At 57.0% G+C, this 18,566-nt stretch overlaps 2 protein-coding genes and 1 non-coding gene across 7 annotated transcripts; 2 read left to right on the top strand and 1 right to left on the bottom strand.

Annotated features, from left to right (window-relative positions):
* Positions 1–255: 255 nt before the first annotated feature.
* LOC117642174 (protein regulator of cytokinesis 1-like) lies at positions 256–5,484 on the top strand. Of its 5 annotated transcripts, none has more exons than XM_034380095.1 (15): positions 256–444; positions 766–898; positions 983–1,081; positions 1,159–1,308; positions 1,383–1,499; positions 1,577–1,732; positions 1,808–1,972; positions 2,057–2,280; positions 2,370–2,514; positions 2,600–2,758; positions 2,852–2,956; positions 3,040–3,249; positions 3,922–4,038; positions 4,245–4,293; positions 4,700–4,940. In XM_034380095.1, exons 1-15 carry the CDS (start codon positions 413–415, stop codon positions 4,798–4,800), a joined length of 1,962 nt encoding a protein of 653 aa, XP_034235986.1. In that variant the 5' UTR covers positions 256–412; the 3' UTR covers positions 4,801–4,940. The 5 variants fall into 5 exon arrangements, with proteins under 5 accessions (XP_034235986.1, XP_034235988.1, XP_034235987.1 ...); XM_034380097.1 differs by having other exon boundaries at positions 3,040–3,144; XM_034380096.1 differs by having other exon boundaries at positions 4,245–4,303; positions 4,700–4,842.
* LOC117642990 (protein artichoke) lies at positions 5,433–13,673 on the bottom strand (the record flags this gene model as incomplete). Its single annotated transcript, XM_034381627.1, has 16 exons — positions 5,433–6,011; positions 6,095–6,387; positions 6,497–6,644; positions 7,002–7,136; positions 8,197–8,422; positions 8,519–8,756; positions 8,850–9,110; positions 9,203–9,356; positions 9,444–9,764; positions 10,312–10,582; positions 11,036–11,270; positions 11,386–11,857; positions 11,938–12,123; positions 12,200–12,331; positions 12,413–13,280; positions 13,591–13,673. Coding segments are annotated over 16 exons (4,212 nt in total), but the record flags the coding sequence as incomplete, so codon positions are not given.
* On the top strand, positions 11,278–11,349 carry Trnaa-cgc. The gene has a single exon. It is a non-coding gene; the product is annotated as a tRNA-Ala (tRNA).
* Positions 13,674–18,566: the final 4,893 nt, after the last annotated feature.

The raw sequence follows: 18,566 nt of genomic DNA on the forward strand, positions 1-18,566 counted from the left end.
CAACTGCCTTCTAGCCAAACGCTAACTGTTTTCCACTTCTAAAGCATTGTTTTGCTTTATTTGTCCTGTTTTTATGTTTTAAAGTAACTTATCGAATGTTAAAAATCACCTTATAAAATTTAACATTGTTTGAGAAGGGAAATAAATTTTATTTGGGCGGCATTTGATGATTTGATTCCATTTAAATTTTCCGGTCAGTTGTGGTCCACTTTTCAACCAATCAGAGACCGTGCCGAAGTCAGCCAATGGGAGCGAGGCTTGACTGAAATTCAAAAGCGGCGAGCAGTGAAAGGCGAGGCCAACAAGTAAACGGTTTTGCGCTCTTCTCCCGTCACCCGCCGTTTTCCGTTATCGTGGCCGCTGTGTAATTGTCAATTAACGTTAATGTTTAGTTAATGTAATTGGCATCAACATGAAGAACGGTGAAGAGATGGACCCTGAAATGTGAGTACAACCTTTCGCTTTTTACAACTTTGAACGATATACGCACTTTGCAGCGGTTTCGTCGGAAGCCTATTTTGCCTTTTCTGGTTTTGAATGCCTTCCGTCTGTTTTTCGCCTACGGTTATTGCATGACGAGGCCTTGGAAGCCTCGCTTCATGCCCAGCTTTCTAGTAAAGAAACTCTTAGCTCGCTCCTCGAAATTCCGGTGGATAGGGGGCGTTTACCTGGTTCTGTTTCGATATGGTTATGGTGAGGGCGGCAGGGGACACTTTTCAGTTCACCATACTCACCAGTTCACCACACATGTGTCCGCGATTCCAGGTGTGCTGTCTCCCAGGAGATAGTCGAGGCGCAAACGCGAACCTTGAAGGAGCTTGGAGCTATTTGGTCCGACATGGGAGTTCATGGTGAAGCGAAGACTGCAAGGCTCTCTGCTGTTCGTACTCATGTGTTGGTGAGTGTTGCATTGTTATCTCTTTCTGCACATCATTTGCACCTTAGCCGTCAAGTTTTTAACTGTTTCTTTATGTTTCTATAGCGTCTTTTCCAAGATATGGTTGATGAAGAGGAGAGCAACAAATTGATCATTATACAGCGAATTGAACAACATTTGAAAGATCTAAGCAAGCTAAGAAAGGTATTTTAAGTTTGTTTTTTTCCCAATGGATAGTAATAATAAGGTAAACAGAAGCTAAAGCGTTGTGCAACTTTCAGGAACTGTCTGGTGACACATCATGCTCTCCAGATGAAGGCTTAGATAGTGCACCACTGTATCAAGTGGAGAAGTGTCTGAGAGAGAGGTGGGAAAACTTGCAGAAGGTGAAAGAAGAACGCATCGAGCAGCTTGTTGAATTGCAGAGGAGGGTAAGCAAATAATGTTTTTGTCTGGATGGACATTGTGATTTGACAGTTAATTCACTAGTGTTTTTCTTTGACAGCTTGATGATGTCCGGTACAGACTGGGAAAAAATGACTCCTCTCCCTACAATGGTGGAATCACTGAGTTGGAGCTTGAGGCTTTGAAGTGCCGGGTAACATTACATGAGCAAGAAAGGGTGTGTATTTGAGCATAATGTTTGATAGATTTTATTCCCTCCTGCTTTGTTTTAATCATATTTGTGTTTATTTTTAGGACCGACTGCAAGCATCCTTTGAGGAGACACAGTCAGCTATACAGCAAATCTTCCATGATCTTGAGATGACTGCTACTTTTCCATTTGATAAAATGGTATTGTCAACACCTCCTAATGCCTTTGTTTTTAGTCCGGAAAACATGGCAGCACTCAAGGTCAGTATTTTGTGTTTGTTTTTTGCTCATCAAAGACTTTGTTTTATTTTTTGTTAATGTTGTCTTTCCTTCCAGAAATTACACCAAAACATGGAACAGAAATTATCTGATGCTAAGCATGATGCCACTGAACTTCGTGAACGCCTAAGCAATTTGTGGGAGCGGCTCCAAATCTCTTCACATCACAGGGAAGACTTTTTGCATGCACACCGTGGCTACTCTGTTCCCACTATTACAGCGGTATGTACTATAAGACAAACCCACCACTCTGCTTATTACTGATGATACATTTTAATTGATACAATATTATGTTGATCATTCTAGTTTAAAGAAGAATTGAAAAGGTGTGAAGCCATCAAAAGGGAAAACATTGAAAACTTTGTTCTTCAACTGAGACGGGAGATAAGCAGTTGGTGGGATAGGTGTCACTTTTCCAAAAGTCAAAGGAGTGAATTTAGAGCTTTTTATTTTACTGACTTCAATGAAGACGTCCTTGAGCTGCATGAACTTGAAGTAAAGAAACTTAAAAATTTCTATGAAAATAACAGGTATTTGAATGTTTGCATGTAACTGCTACTGCATTGTGTGTTACATTCAATTTGGACTTCAACCTGATATTTTTTTCATTGTTTGATAGGGATATATTCCAACTAGCTGATCAAAGAGCTGAACTGTGGGAACAGATGCATGAACTTGAAAAGAGAGCGAATGATCCCAACCGCTACAACAACAGGGGTGGTCAACTTCTTCGTGAAGAAAAGGAAAGAAAGACCCTTGCCAAGGTATGTACATCCAAAGGTGCATGTGACATTTGATAGACCTCTTGAATTTTATTTAATGTCACTTTATCATATTTTTGTTATGTAGACTCTACCCAAGATTGAGCAAGAACTTAGAGAACGGTTAGTTGCTTATGAGCAAGCCAACTACACTCCTTTCTTAATAAATGGAGAAAATCTTTTGGAGCTGATTGACCAACAAAATGAAGAAAGACATGGGTTAAAGGAGTTACAAAAGTACCAGAAGGTAATGATTTTAATCCTCAGTTTCTTGTTGTTGGGTTTATTGTCTGTGACCTGCTCCAAATATGTCTTTCTTTTTTTCTCTCTCTCTCTCCAGAAGGTGAACAGAAACCACATGCTGGAAATTGAGTCCAAGTTGGGAACAAAGGCCACAACACCAACATCTGTAAAACGGGGAAGGCTGGGTCCTGCCACACCAAGTGTTAGTAATATTTTTCGCATCTTATCATTTATCTTTTATGACACTGTTTGAAAAGCTCATGATATGATGGAAATTATTTTCAGATGCTTGGAAGCAGTCATAAGACCTTGACCTTAGCTCCCCCTCACAGTGCTCCTCAGCGAACTCTGACATCAAAGCGGAAGGCTGAGATTTCACCGCAGTCTAATGTAAGCAAAAAAAGTAAAGGGGGAAGGAAATCCAGTGAGAAGAAACGTTCTGGCAACAAGTCAGGGCCCCGCTTCAGTACTTCCAAAATTCGGCGCTACGGGAAGGTTTGTCCCATGCAAAATTTGAGATCCAACGAGTGTGTGGTGGCCTAATTTCTTCAAGCGAGTGCCTTTATTAATGACTTAATTTTCTCGGCTGAGCTCAAGCTTTTCAGATGCTTTGACCATGACCATTATTAACAGTCAAATGCATAGCACAATTGAAATAATAGTTGTATCATTTATTCACAATGTAGTATGAAGTGATTTAATTTGAGTGTTTATGATGTGTGCATGAATTCCTTTGTGCTATGTTGTACCTGCACTCTATCTCAAGAGTTCATGTAACATATTAAATTCTTTCATTCATTATTGCTCAGCAGTTTTTATTGCATGTGCATGACTTTATTTTACACCTTACAGTCAGTTACTAGAGAAACATTTTTGTACTGTCAAAGCACCTCAGTTGTCCTCTTTAATTTTTTTTTTGCACCTAGTGTGATTTTCTTATTCTGCATGTTGTATTTTTGTTTGAGAGTGCATGCTCTGCATTGGTCACCCTTTATTTTTGTAAATACTGCGGTCTGCCATAAAATGGAGCATTTGTATTTATGATAGTTGTGCTTTACCTTATGCTGTGTGTTGTGTGGCCTCATGTCATTTTGTTTGGCTCAATGTCTCATTCTTCCTTTTTCTTAATGTCAAAATCTTGAATAATCCACCTTTTCTTGTCAACAGGGTCCAACAAAGTCCAATGAGCCTTCCTCTTCCAAAACCCGAAGAAATATTATGACCACCTTACCCTCAGACAATTTCAGCATAGCCTCTGGCATTGGTCCTTACAGTGAATTTCAGGTTTGTATGAACTTTTATTTTTGTGTCCTTTCCTCAACTTCAATTATGCCTGGCATTTAATGTATTGTAATCATATTGTTTGGCTCTGTTCAAAAAAAAAGTTAATTTTTCTTTTTTATTTCTGCAAATGTCTTGGGAGAAAGTGAATTTAGTTATTGAAATGTACAAAGTTTAAGATTAAAGATGGTGCACTTTTCCCATTTCAGTCGGGTCCTATTGTTAACAGCAGTATTATGCCAGGCTGCTCTCTCACTGGTCAGTACAGGTGTGATAGGTGTTTCTGTGTTGGCTCAGGTTCATTTTTATGGATATGCATCGGGTGGTATGGCTACCCCCTCAGTGGGAAATGCCATCCTCATTCTAGTTACAACTCTCATGTCGGGTGATCAGTAAGAGATTGGTAGTGGCTGAATTTTGTGGTCAGAACTTTCAGAACAGAAGCAGTGTGTATTGTAGCTTTGAAACTGTCTGTTGTGGAAAGTTGCATGCGTCCTATTTCGTATATTTCATGGCTAAATTCACAACTCCTAAGAATTTTGTGTTAACTTGTAATTTTGAAATGTCATTGTAGTACTAACATTTGTGTTTCATTGTTGTTTATTTTTGTGTCTCCATTTAGCTCGTTTTATTTTTATAATGAATGTTATTTTTGTTTTTCCAGAATCAGCTAGAGCTTATGAGTGCGGAGAAAGCCTGTCGGAGCTCTGTTGCGCCGAAAAGTTATTTGAGGGAGCTGAACACTCCTGTTTCCAACCCATCTAGTATGTCATCTACAACAAAGATGACACTTACCCCCGGTCGCATCACAACTGCCACTCACCTTACTGTCACTCCGGCTTCGTTAGCAGTCACTCCAATGAAGCCCCCTCGTCGTAATAATGTTTCAGCTACCCCAACTCCAGTGCGAAGAACCAGCACACGATTGAACCTGAAGAGCCCTGGTATCAAATCTCCGGCTCCTGGAAACTCTGCTAGACTTACAACTCCAAGGAGCCGTCTTCCCATTGTATTCTAGCTTTAATCAATTGTTCAAGCTGAAAATACGTGGATTGGAAATAGTTACTTGCTATTTTAGTTCGTGATTTATAGTGATATGTATTGGTGGGTGATGGGTTAACACTTCATTAACAGTGTTTCATTCATGCTTAATCATCCTTAAGTAATTGCAGTATTGTTGCTTTATGAGGACAGTATTGTTATGTGTATGTCTTGATATTTTATCTCTTGATTTATTGTTTTGTGATTAACCAGTGTCTTAAAGTTAGTATATTGTCTTTACCATGGCAGTAATTGCACTTTGTATATGTTGTATAATATGTTGAGAATGTAATGTTTATTTTTAACTTAATATTTTTATCTAAACTTTAATGCTTGTTTAGTTTCAATCTCACATAGTCTGTTGTAATACAGTTTTATTCAAATAAAAGCATATGATTACAAGTTTGATACTGAGAGATCGTTTTTATTCATTCTCTTTCTTTCTCTGCTTTGTTTGTGCTTGTTATAACCAGTGCTTTGACAAAATTTGGATTTTTTAATTTGGCTTTCTTTTTTTTTTTTTTTCAAGCACTCAATCCCAACTTTCAAAAATTTATCAAGTTGGTTTGTCAGTTGGGTCAAATTTGGCATTTGTACTAAGAAGGGTGTTGGAAAGTAAATTTAAGCTGCTGCTGCTCAGTTCAGTTGTAGAGCACTTTCCACTGCTCCTATGTGACTGCCCCCACGTGATTTTAACCAGAGGCCGTTAGGGGTTGATTACTAAATCCTCTCGCCACTGCCACTTGTCACAGCCACATTCTTGCTGTGGAGACCAGGCTGCACAGAAGAAAAGAGGCCATGTGAAGAGCTGTCAACGAGCTGCTGGAGTTGGAGCTTCGACTGCGACTGTATGCCTCGCTTCCAGGCCCCACAAACGGCTGGAGGTTGGTGCGGTTGTAGTTTTCGAAGTACCAGTTATGGGTTTCTCGAGAAATCTGCCAAACAGACAAAAACGTTAGTTCATACTAAAGACGCGCAGAGGGGGGCACCTCCTCACCTCGCTGAACCCTGGCCCCACCTGCTTTTGCGGAGTGCCACTGACTTGGCCTGGTGCCTCGGCGTAGTAGTAGTGGGGCCCCTTGGCGGAGCGAGGGATGGCCCCCGACTGGGGGTCGTCGGAGGCGGGCCCGGGGGCTGGACCTGGAGCCAGCCCGGCGCCCGAGCCCGGCGCCATGGCCACCCGCGTCACGCTGGACCGCGAGTGGGAGTGAGAGTGCGTCTCCGGCACCCCAGGCAGCTGTCCCCCTGGGGCGAGCAGCGCGGACAGGGCGGATCCGGGGCGCTCGAGGAGGGGGGACGCCGTGGTCCAGTCTGTGGGGGCAAACCGTACCGTTACTAACAGGGCGCAGGAGTGGTCCAGCCTCTCAAGTTCGGGTCACACAGTGCAGTTGCACCGTCGGCAGTCCCGCACGGCACCTACCGTAGGTCTCTTCCTCCGTGGAGGTGGAGAAGGTCGTGGCGACGGTGGACGCGGTGATGTCGGACAGCGACGTCTCCGGGCTGGGCGGCGTGCGCCCCTGGCTCACGTGCGCCAGCTCGCCCAGGTTGTAGATGACGGCCTGCTCCACCTGTCGCAAGGCACGCCGCTGTCGTAACCCTTTCTTAGCCCTGCCCCCGCGGGGTAACTTCAAACCGAGATATTTGTCAGAGTGGAGAAACGTACAGACAGTAGGGAAAACATCGAGTTTTGCGTTTAGGAGGAAGAGGAAGAAAGAAACTGAAACAGAAAAGAGTTGGAGCGTGTAATTTGGTGCAGGGCCTTGACCGTCCGAGTTCGCCAAGGCAGTGCGGATACGGATACATACACAGAGAAGGGAGACAGAGTGGCCTGCAGAAGGAGACGGAGTGACGGAGAGCAGTGGGAGTCAGAAGAAGAGGTTGGACAGGCCCCTCTTGAGGGCGAGGGCGGCGCTGTGGAGGTGTACCTCGATGGCGGGGTCCGTCGTGGTGGACGCCGCCGCCGTGACGGTGTACTGGTTGTTGGCGGCCGTGGCCGTGGAGGGCGCCGCGGTCGTGGTGGTGGGCTCCACCCGCGACACCGTGCCGTGCGCCTTGCCGTGCTGCAGCTGCTGCCCGAAGCCGGGCGGCCTGGTGGGGAAGGCCGGCGCCAGCCTCTCCCTGCTGCCGCTGCTGCCCGTCTCCCTGGACGACGTCTCGCGCGACGACGACAGCGACTCTCGCGACGAGTCTCGCGGGTACTCGCGCAGCGGCGCGGAGCCGCGGGGGATGGCGTCGTTGTCCTGCACGGACACCACAGTCACGAAGCCGGGCGGGCCGCCTGGAGGGATAGAAAATTCAAAATAAAAGAGAGACAAACAGAGCGCCAAGCCAAAGTTCGTCAGCCACAGCCTCGCCTCACCTTCGTTGGGCCGGCGCTGGTAGGTGGTGCGGACGCGGACGTTCTCCTCGCTGCTGTGGTGCTGCTTGATGCGCTCCTCGTGGCCGTCGCGGAAGTTGTAGTTCTCGGTGACGACGACGGGGCCGGAGGTGGACGTCACCAGGACGCCGCCGGGGAAGTGCCTGCACAGCAAGGGCGCCAGCGTCAACGTGAGCGGTTCGCTCGGCACGCGGCGCACAGTGGGCCAGAAGACCGGTGGAGGCGGCCAAGACTCTTGACCGCGCTCTTGACGCGTTTTGAGCTCCAGAGTCGCTAAATGGGACTCGAACCGATCGTGTGACCGCACCAATGGACTTCACGTTCGGAGAGCAATCCATTGATGGGGTCACACGTTCGGTTCGCGGCCCATTTAGCGACTCTGGAGCCCACTGCGCGGCGTCCGGACGAGGAACGCGATGAAACACCTACCGGTTGTCCGAAGCAATGTCCAGCTGCTGCCTGAAGATGTCGAGCTGCGGGCTGCTGGTGGGGCCGGCGCCGCCCAACGGGGTGAAGCCTCCCGGTCCGGGCACCATGGGCCGGAAGCCGCCGGCCATCGGGGACACGCGCACCACCGACGCGGTGGAGACGGGGGCGCCGGGGGCTGACGAGGCGGGGCCGGCAGTGGGCGCCGTGGCGGCCCCCGCGTCCCGGGCGGACGCCGTGGCGTTCTGAACAGGCAACGCGAGTGTGAAACAGATGCTGAGCCGTTCAGCCCATCTGTGAGACGCTCGAGTGCTTACCTCGAGCTCGCCGTTCCGGCTGGCCACCGGTTTGCCGTCCGCGTCCCTGGCGTGGCCGAAGATGCCGCCGATGTTCAGGGAGGGCATCTTGAGCGGGATGCCGAAGAACGTGAGCCCCCCAGAGCCCGGCGCCCCCGCGGCCCCGGGCGGCCCGGGCGGCATGCGCTTCGGGTCGTCGGCGGGGGTCATGCCGGGGCCCAGCCCTCCCGGCGGCCGCAGCTTGCTCCTGGTGCCGGCGTACAGCGTGGGCGTGCCCCCCGTCACGTAGTGCGGGTTGGTGCCCGGCGCCGCCGCGTGGCTGGCCGTCGCTGCGGCGGGGGGCGTCGTCGTGGGGCCGGTCGCCTGGTGCAGCGACGCCGTCGTCTGCTGCAGCACGTTGGCCGGCGTGGCCACCAAGGAGGCGTTGTTGATGGCGGTCGCGTTTTCGTCCACCTGGTACTCGACGTAGTCGTCGTAGAAGTACTCCGACTCCTCCGGCGACGGCGCCACGTTCTGCTGCGGCGTGGGCGTCGACCCGCGGACCTCAAGCGCCGTGGACACGATCTGCGACGGCCCGATGGCTGCAAAAGCCGTCAGCAAAATAATATCATTACGTAGTCGTTCTCTACTTGAGGATTTTCAAGAAGCTGTGGCCAAGGCCAGCCAAGGCGTACCGTTGGTGGGCGGCAAGTCGATGATCTCCGCGTCGCAGGCGGGGTTGCCCTGGTGGCGCGCCGCCATCGGGGCGGACTTGGCGGCCGCGTCGCACTCGGCCCTGGACACGCGGATCTCCTTGACCAGGGAGCCGTCGGCGCAGCGGGGGCCGTCCGCGGACTGCGCCTGCAGCTCGGCCTGGCCGGCCTGCCCCTCGGCCTCGGACTCCAGCAGCCACGAGTGCAGCCACAGCAGGTCGCACGAGCAGGACAGCGGGTTGCCTAAAAAAATATTCAAAATATTTAATTTTTAAACCAAATTTTGTAAAAATACAGTTAGAGGTAATCTTTTACAAATAACGCGGTTAGTTTACCGTTGAGCTGCAGCTGAGCCACGCTGTTTTTCAGCCGCTGGAACGTGGTCTCCGGAAGAGACGTCATCTTGTTGTTGTTGAGGCTGAGTACGCGCAGCCGGGGCATGTTGTTGAAGGGCACGCCCTGGATGTTGCAGATGCGGTTGTTGTCCATCTGTGGGTCAGAACCGTCATGTGAAATTTGCTTTGGAAAGTCCGGGTTGTGACCCGACATATTCTGTCGTTTTTCCTATTTCTTTACCTTGAGCTCGACGAGCCACTCCATGGCGTCGAGCGTGTCGGCCGCCACCCGGGACACCCGGTTGTGCGACAGGTCCAGCACCTCCAGGGACCGGAGTCGCTGCAGGCCGGCGTTCTCCAGGGCGGCGATCTGGTTGTAGGACATGTTGAGGTGCAGCAGGTGCGGCGCGCCGGCCAGGGCGCCGGCCGACACTTGGGACAGCTGGTTCTCCTGCAGGTCGCACTGCATCAGGTTGGCCACGTCGCTCAGCGCGCCCTCGGACAGCGTCTGCAGCCGGTTGCGCGCCAGGTTGAGCTGCTGCAGGGCCGGCAGCGAGTGGATCTGCAAGCAGGAAGGGCGCATACACTGTCAAAGTAGCGAATCCAATCAAAGAACGTGTCCAACAGTATCCACAACGTCACTGGCTGAACCCTGCTCCCTCCCTTGAGGCTGATTACGATAGAATTAACATAGGTTGCTGGGGGTCATCGGTCTGATCAGACTACGGCCAGGGCTGTTGAGACCCTGCCGCGGACATTTAATCCGAGGATCATATCAGTCCACTCATCATTTCGATTAGGTAATTACGGTAAGTAATTACGCCAACCGATGACACCAAATAAACGTATTCTGTGGTCTAGTATATGCAAGAGCGACCGAGGTCGACCGTGAGAAGTATGGCGACGTGGTTCTCCTGGTTGGCCGCCAGGCAGCAGCAGCAGCACCGCGCGCGGAGTATCGCCGAGGAGGCCGTCGGCGGGAAGGGGGCCCCCATTTGAATGGGTGCGCGCTGCGCGCCGCGGCACCGCGCCGCGCGGGTCCCCGGCCGTCGCCCAGTCCCGGTCCGCGCCGCGCGGCGCTCTTGATCACTGCACTGTAGGGAACTCACCGCGCGCGGCTGCAGGTTGTGCAGCTCGTTGCTGTCCAGGTCCAGCACTTGCAGCCGCGGCAGCCGCTCCACGGCGCCGGCGCGCAGCTCCCGCAGCTTGTTCTTGGCGAGGCGCAGCTCCTGCAGGCCGGCCAGGGCGGCGAGCGCGCCGGGGGCCAGCTCGCGCACGCGGTTGTGGGACAGGTCCAGCACGCGCAGCGAGGACAGCTGCAGCAGCGCCGACGGGATGTTGGGCAGGGCGTTGTGCGAGGCGCGGAACACCTCCAGGTTCCTGCAACAATTGTTAGGTTAGGTTAGGTCACGTTAGGTTAGGTTAGGTTAGGTTAGACGGACGGCGGGGCCATGTGTGTCAGTCGGACAGCGGCCGGCGGCGGCCGGGGCCTCGACGGGGACGTGCGGCAACGGCCAGGTCAAATCGCCGGGCCGTGAAATCTCTTTATCCACTTTGGGGCTTGGCTGCCAGCCTGGCTGCCACGCCGCAACGCCCCTCGCCCTAATCCTGGTTCACCACGCCTGGCGGCGCTGCGGCACTTCGATGCGCCTCGCCGGGCCCAGCTCGGCCTGTCTCAATCAGTGATTGGCGCGTAAAGGATAGGAACTCCGCGCCCAGGCCAAACTCGGCGCGAAAAATGCGCTTCGCCACGCCGGGGTCGCGTTAGTTGGCTTCAGGCCGCGTTAGTTGACGCGGCCGCGTTGTCACAGCCTTTATGAAGACGGTGCTCACCTGTTGCCGCGCATGGCGTCGGGCTCGATGCTGGCCAGCTGGTTCCTGGACAGGTCCAGGGTCTGCAGGCTGGACGCCTCCTGCAGCACGTCGGCCGGCAGCACCTCGAGGCGGTTGCCGCGCAGGTCTAGTTCGCGCAGCAGCCGCTGGTCCTGGAGGCTGCGTGGCAGCAGCGACGTCAGCCGGTTGCCGCGCAGCTCCAGCCGCTCCAGCCGGTTCAGCCCGGACAACGACCCTGCACCGGGGATGTAACTCAGTGGTAGAGTGTCTGCTTCGCATGCTGAAAGTCCTGGGTTCAAATCCCAGCATCTCCACCTTCTTTTTTCTCGCGTCACGGGCGCGGTACTCACCTGTCTCGAGGGTCTGCAGCGCGTTGCCGGACAGCATGAGCTGCTGCAGGCCCGGCATCTGGCGGAACGCCTCGGCGGACACACGCTTCAGGCCGTTGTTGGACAGGTCCAGGAGGCGCAGCGCGGGCAGGTTCATGTCGGGCGACGTGGGCGGCGGCAGCACCGTCACCTGGTTCATGGCCATGCGCAAGTACTCGACGCCGGGCGGCAGGCCGGGCACCATGTGGCTCAGGCGGTTGCGGCCCACGTCCAGCTCGAACAGGTTGAGCAGCATGCGGAAGGTGGCGGGCGACAGCATGGCCAGCGCGTTGGAGCTCAGGTTGACGTGCTCCAGGGCGGGCGTGTTGAGGAAGGAGCCGGGGTCCACGTGCGCGATGTTGTTGCCGCTGAGGTCCAGGCGGCGCAGCGACGGCAGGTTGGCGAGGAGCCGGGGGTCGCAGCGCCGGAACTGGTTGTACGACAAGTCCAACCCCTGGGGACAAAGAGAGACACATTCGAGTACCCTGCGGGAGGCTTTGAGGAGAACCACCACCGGGTGGAAGAGATATAAACCTTGAGGGCGGGCAGGTTCCAGTACGGCTGGTCCAGGTTGTTGCTGAGCATGTTGTGCGACAGGCGTAGCTCGCGCAGGGACGGCATGTTGTTGAACGAGTCCCGGAACACGCGGTGCACGCGGTTGCGGTCCAGGTGCAGCCTCTCCAGCGACCCGTGCCCGCGGCCCAGCGCGCCCATGCCGATCTGGAGACAGTTCAGGCCTGAGTCGGTGTCGCTATGGACTTGTGGACGGGCAGCGCCCAGGTGGGTTGCCGCTCACCTCAACGATGTTGTTGTCGGACACGTCCAGGAAGCGGAGCCGTGGCAAGGACTCCAGCACGGCGCGGACGGCGTCGGCCGAGTCCAGGGAGTTTTCCTGCAGGTATAGCTGGTCCAGGTTGGACGTCGAGTGCTAAAATGTTCGAGTTTCGGTTAGAATATGATTATTTTCAACGGGGCTGATAGCGTATGACGTTCAGGGCGGTATACTCACGTGAAGGAAGGCCTCCGGGTGGATGACGCGGACCTGGTTGCGGCTCAAGTCCAGGTTGCGCAGGGCGGGCAGCCTCTGGAAGGCGCCGTGCTGCAGCTCGATGATCTTGTTGCCGGCCAGCGACAGCTCCCGCAGCGCGGGCAGGTCGGCGAAGGACGCGGACGGCAGGATCTCGAGGGCGTTGTCGTCCAGCCGGAGCGCGGCGAGCGACGGCAGGTCGTGCAGCGCGCGGCCCACCATGGCGGCGTCGGAGAGCTTGTTGCCGCGCAGCGTGACCTCGGCTAGCGCGGGCAGGCGCTGCAGGGCGCGCGGGTGGATCCACGTCAGCCCGCTGTCCGAGATGTTGACGGCCGACAGGCGCGGCAGGTCGCTCACCGAGCCCGCGTCCAGCGAGGCCAGGCGCGGCGAACTCACCACGTGCAGCTGCTCGAGGTAGGGCAGGTTGGCCAGGTGCCCCGGCGGCACCTCCCACAGCATGGCGGACTGCACGAGCACGTAGCGGAGTCGCGGCAGCCCCGCCAGGCGCGGCAGCCGCTGCATCTCGCCGCACTGCAGCGTGACGGCCTCCAGCCGCTTGAACGGCGTCAGCGAGTCGTCCGGGAAGGCGCGCAGCAGCGGCTCCACCAGGAACAGCTCCAGCAGCGAGTCCTCCAGGCCGGCCAGCCAGGTGGCCGCCACCGTCTCCAGCCCGTTGTCGCGCAGCATGAGCCTGGACACGCGCAGCCCCGTGGGCCCCGCCAGCGCCGCCCCGCCCAGCGAGGTCCACGCGTTGTTCTCCAGGATGAGCTCGTCCAGCGGCCGCGTCGGCAGCAGGCGCGCCACGTTGCGCAGCGCGGCCAGCACGGAGGGCAGCTCGCTGTGGCTGCACCTGATGCCAGCGCCGCGGGTCAGACGATTCGCCTCCGTCGCACAGTGGGCCAGAAGGCCGGTGGAGGCGGACAACACTCTAGACGCGTTTTGAGCTCCAGAGTCACCAAACAGGACTCGAACCGAACGCGTGACCCCACCAATGGTTTCCTCGTTCGGAGAGCCATCCATTGGTGGGGTCACACGTTCGGTTCGAGTCCCATTTAGCGACGCTGGAGCTCAATACGCGTCTAGAGTTTTGGCCGCCTCCATCTGCCTTCTGGCCCACTGAGCGTCGCAGTGTAACGGCAGAAACAGGCGCACGCACTTACCAAATCTGAATTTCGTCTCCCCTCAGACTGCACCGGCACGGTGAGATCTCGTCCTCGGTGGGGCAGGTGGTCGCGGCCTGCGCGCTCTGCCCCGCCACCCCGCTCCACGCCCCGCTCCCCGCCAGCAGGCAGAGCAGTGCCGCCCCCAGCAGGGCGTCTCTCCACGGCAGCCACCCCCAGCGCCGCCCCCGACCGGGGCCGCTAGCGGGGGCGGACGCGGGGGCGCACTCCACGGCCCTGGGGCCGGCGCGCCATCGTCTCTGCGGAACAAAGAACACACGGCCGCGTTCAGGATCAAAGGACTCAGGGCCCCTAGTGTGCCAGCCCTGGGTCTTGCACCCTTGCACCTTGAACAAGGTGGAACATTGAACCGACGCCGGGCCATCGGATATCACTCCCGTCTGGCGACGCCGCGAGCACAGCGACTCTGAAAGGCACTTCACGGAGGCACATGGCTGCGGGCCGCGCGCGGTGCAGGTGCTTTATGGCGTGTGACCAAGCGAGGGCGCAAGTGAAGAGGATGATCCCGTTGTAGCGCCCGGTTGTGCGCAGCGGCGGCGCCGCGGACGGATAAGACAAGGCGGCTGCACTTTCGAAACGGACCGGCGGACCTAGCATGCGAAGTTAGGCAGACAGGCAGATGCCAAATGGAAGTTGTCACTGAAAGTTGTTCACAATTTAAACGAGGATGATGATTTCTCGAAGGGAGAGAAGTAGCGACCTCGGACGGATCGGAGGGACCTGAATGCACGTCGGGGCCCACCGAGACGACGCCAGACGTGGCCGCCGTACCGAGGTCAGTGTGGTGACCCAAAAAGGCGGGTCAGGCTGCAGGACTCGGTCAGGACGCACGCATAAAGCCGCGTACGGCCGCAGCAGCAGCAAGCAGGCTTCCCTGTAGTTTTCTTGTGTAGCGGCGTGAGGTCCGGAGAGAGAGAGAGGGGGGGGGAAGGGGTGGCCACTCGCCTGGAACGCATTTCAATGGGGAAGGTCCGACTGGTCTGGAGAACACGCGAGCCGAGCCGGTCCGAGTCCAGCCGAGCCGGTTGGAGCCGAGCCGAGCCGAACCGAGCCGAACCGAACCGAGCCGAGCCGAGCCGAGCCGAGCCAGGACGAGACGCTCCGTAAACGGCCCTAAGAGATGGGCGGCGCGACGACCAAAGACGCAAACACAATGACATAAAAATCTCGTGAAGAAACACCACGTGACGTTCATAAGTGCAAAGTGCGGATTGGGTATTGGGTCCGCAAACTGTGGGTAAGCAAAGGCAGGACATTCCAAAAATTAAAAACAGGGGAGTGATGTTTTCTTTCCTCTTTTTCTCTCGCTGCGTTTACCCCTCGGCGGAGCGGCACGGAAACCGCGGTGGCGTCCAGTCCACTGCCCACCAGTGGCGTGCCGTCCGCGGGCGGCCAGCGAAAGTGCTGTCCTCGCGCTTTGGGCCATGCAAATGAGCCGCGCTTCCCCGCGGCGCGGCGGGGGTTTGCTTTGCCTTTGCCCCTCGCCGCGCCACTGCCGGCCGCCATCCGGCCGACATGACAGCGGCGTGGCCGGCGTGGCAGTGGCGTAGCCGTGGCCTAGCCCGGCGCCCGGCCAAGACAATCGATGTGGTGCTGCAATATCGTAACATCCGTCCGCCCGGCCCGCCTTGCCAACGCGCCAGTCCGCGCCATAGAGCCATCACTTAACAATAACAGGCTGGCCTCCGCGGTGATGACAGTGGCGTGGCGGGCGGCGGGCTGCAGTGCAGGCTGCAGGTGGCGAAAGCCCGCCGGACCGCGAACCGCGCGAGGACGGCGACGACGACGCGCCGAAACGTCAAGAAGCAACGAGCAGTGCGTCGCCGCGGCGTTGCGTCACGGCACGGGGTCCTCCCCTTTCACCTCTTGCGGTCGGCATTGAACAGGGTGTGACACGAAGCCCGCGCCCGCCCGCGCCCCGCAACATCCTGTAACGTTCCGGCCCGTTCCGGATCAGCAGGCCGGGGCGACGACGCCGCGCGCGCCCACTGGGGCAGCGGCTACCAAGGACGGCGCCGTGACGTCGTCGACGCCGCCGTCGTCACCCCGGCGAGGAGGAAGACAGAAGACACCGGGGGTAATTCGTGGAATTGTAATGCGCGCGCGTGGGCGGCGGCGGCAGCGCGGCAGCGCGGCAGCTCAGCGGAAAGTTGGATGCCCTGGCCGCCGCCACGCCGCCGCCACGGTGTCGCACCGCATCGCAGACTCGGCAGCCCCGTTGATACGCACAGCCTCATCACAGAACCATCCAAATGTCTGCCTGGCTTCTGTCCGTCTGTCTGCCTCTGCCTTCTGTCTGGCCGACGGCCCGTCGCGAGGCTAGGGCCAGGCCTAGATTTTACGCGCCGCTACTCGGACGAGTACCGGACGGAAGGAGCGTCGCGTCGCGTCGAGGTTGCCGGATCAAAATGGACCGCCACCGCACAGTGGGCCAGAAGACCGGTGGAGGCGGCCAAAACCCCGGACGCGTTTTGAGCTCCAGAGTCGCTAAACGGGACTCGAACCGAACGTGTGACCCCACCAATGGATTGCTCTCCGAACGAGGAATCCCTGGAGCACTGCGAGGTGCGGGACTAAACTTACGAAAACGAACGACTGGTCGTATTCACCAGTGTGCGTGTTCCCGCCGCCGTCGGAGATGACGGCCTGTCACGCTTTGGGGGACTGTCACACATACTCACACACTCACGCACGCACAGGCTCGCACGCGCTCGGAGAAGTGGGCTAAGTTCATCTCCAATTCCTCCGCACGGCGTCGTGGCCAAAGTGGCATGGAGCGTAAAGCGGCCGAGCGCTGCTCCCCCCGTGGCCGATGTGCCATGTGCCCCGCTAACGGTGTGGCGGCGTGGTGGAGTGAGTGCACCGCCAGCCAGCGCCCCCCCCCCCTTTTCCCCTTCCCCCTCGCCACGCCCGGAGTCGTCCTTCACACTTGGCGCCCAGAAATAAAGAAGGTGCGAGCAGGGCGAACCCGTTACACAACGTATATACTATACACTTCATCGTCAGCTAAACGCGTGAGTCCGCCGGCGACTGGGGTGGCGCATGGCGCATGGCGCATGATGGCGCATGGCGCATGGCGCATGGCGCATGGCGCATGCCGCGGCCAAGTCGTCTTTCTCATGGCCCATGGCTCATGTGCAAGCGACAAGACAGCATAACACGTTCCGTCGCCCCCCGCGAGTCGCGAGGCGCGAGGCCCGAGGCCTTCCCTCCTGGATGACGACAGCGGCGACGATAACACGAAAGGGATGATGTGTGCCCGCGCTGGCGCGCTGGCAGTCCCCATTGTCGCATCCCTGGCTGCTGGCGGCGCTGGCGGCGCTGAGGCGGTGCCCCGCGACTTCCCGGAGGCCCCCGGGCCTGCTCCGCGTGCTGCAGCATGGCACGGCAGCACTGCTGCTTGCCTTGCTTGCCGGGCCACGCTCCAAGGCCCGCCGCCTGCCGTCCTGCCCTGCCGCCGTCGCCGTCCTGACGGACACATTGTTGAGCGGCCACGCCACGCGGACACGCCTGCACGCGCACGCCGCGCACGCGGAGGCTGGACGCCGCACGCCACAGCACGCGACAGCGTCGTAATGCCGTCCCCGCAGGCCGTCGCTCTGTCTCTCTCGCACTCGTGGGGCGGCCCCGAGGGGTGCGTGAGGGACAGAGCGGCGAAGACCATGTTCGGAATCAGCTTGCTGCGGCGCGTGCGGGCCTTGCACAGTGGGCCAGAAGACCGGTGGAGGCGGCCAAAACTCTAGACGCGTTTTGAGATCCAGAGTCGCTAAATGGGACTCGAACCTAACGTGTGACCACACCAATGGATTGCTCTCCGAACGATGAATCCATTGGTGGGGTCACACGCTCGGTTCGAGTCCTGTTCAGCTACTCTGGAGCTCGCTCAAAACGCGTCGGGAGTTTTGGCCGCCTCCACCGGTCTTCTGGCCCACTGTGGCTTGGTGGAGCGCCTGGCGCTTAGGCCGCCGCGGTGCTCTCCTGTGCGCCGGGCCGGCCCGCCACACGGCTGACACGATGCCTCCGGTGATCCGCGACGCACAGCGACGACGGCGACGCAGCGCGTCCTCGACGGACGGACGGGCGGACGCGCTCATGCTCGCCGCCAAGAAAGCCCTCCTCCCCGTATCTGCGGCCTGGCTTCCTTTCTCCACATCCTCCTCCTGATGCTCGTCTCCCCGTCGCGCTCCGCTGCGCCGAAGGCCCGAAGGCCCGAAGGGCTGGCCGGGCTGGCTGCGCTGGCGCTCGGTCACGTGGCCGAGGAGGCCGAGACCCGACAGGCCGATTCTGAACAGCGCTTTGTCGCTCTGTCTCTCTCGCACCCCGACGGGACAACCCGTGCGTGCGAGAGAGACAGAGCGACGAAAGCACGATGAGTGCATTACGGCGTTATTTGCACTCCTCGGACTTTCACTCGGATGTCGCCGCGTGGCCCACCGCCCCGCCCCGCCCCGGCCCGCCGCGACAGTGACCACACCAAGAAAGCAAAGCAGTGCGCCGTGCCGCTGCGGTTTCAGATGCACAAAGAAAAAGAAGAAACTAGATTTCTTGTCCCAATAGATGCTTTGTTCCATCAGCCAAAACACGCGTTGGAGTACGAAAACTCCACTGGCTTGGACGAAAAGCCAACCAAAAATGTTTAGTCAGACAAATGAACAGTGTTTTCCTTTTCTTTTCCCGTCGCGTTCGTCGTCGCGCACGGCGGGAAGGAGATGCAGGAAGCGATTCTCCTCGGCGACCGCAGCGTCGCGCGGACCGCGGTCAAGCAGTGCACTGCAGTGGCGTGGCTCCCGGTGCCGCCCCTCGCCGGCCATTGTCACCTCGGCGGCGAAGCGGCGGCCAAAACCGCATCGCTAATGCAACACGACGCCGCCGAGCCGCCGGCCCAGCCGAGGGGTCGAAGCGTGCCGCGTGCCTCGGAGATGGAGAGTGCCTCTCGACCGCCGTTAGTGGTTCAT

This window comes from Thrips palmi, unplaced genomic scaffold (genome assembly GCF_012932325.1).
Source record: "Thrips palmi isolate BJ-2018 unplaced genomic scaffold, TpBJ-2018v1 HiC_scaffold_16, whole genome shotgun sequence".
Taxonomy (NCBI): Eukaryota; Metazoa; Arthropoda; class Insecta; order Thysanoptera; family Thripidae; genus Thrips; species Thrips palmi.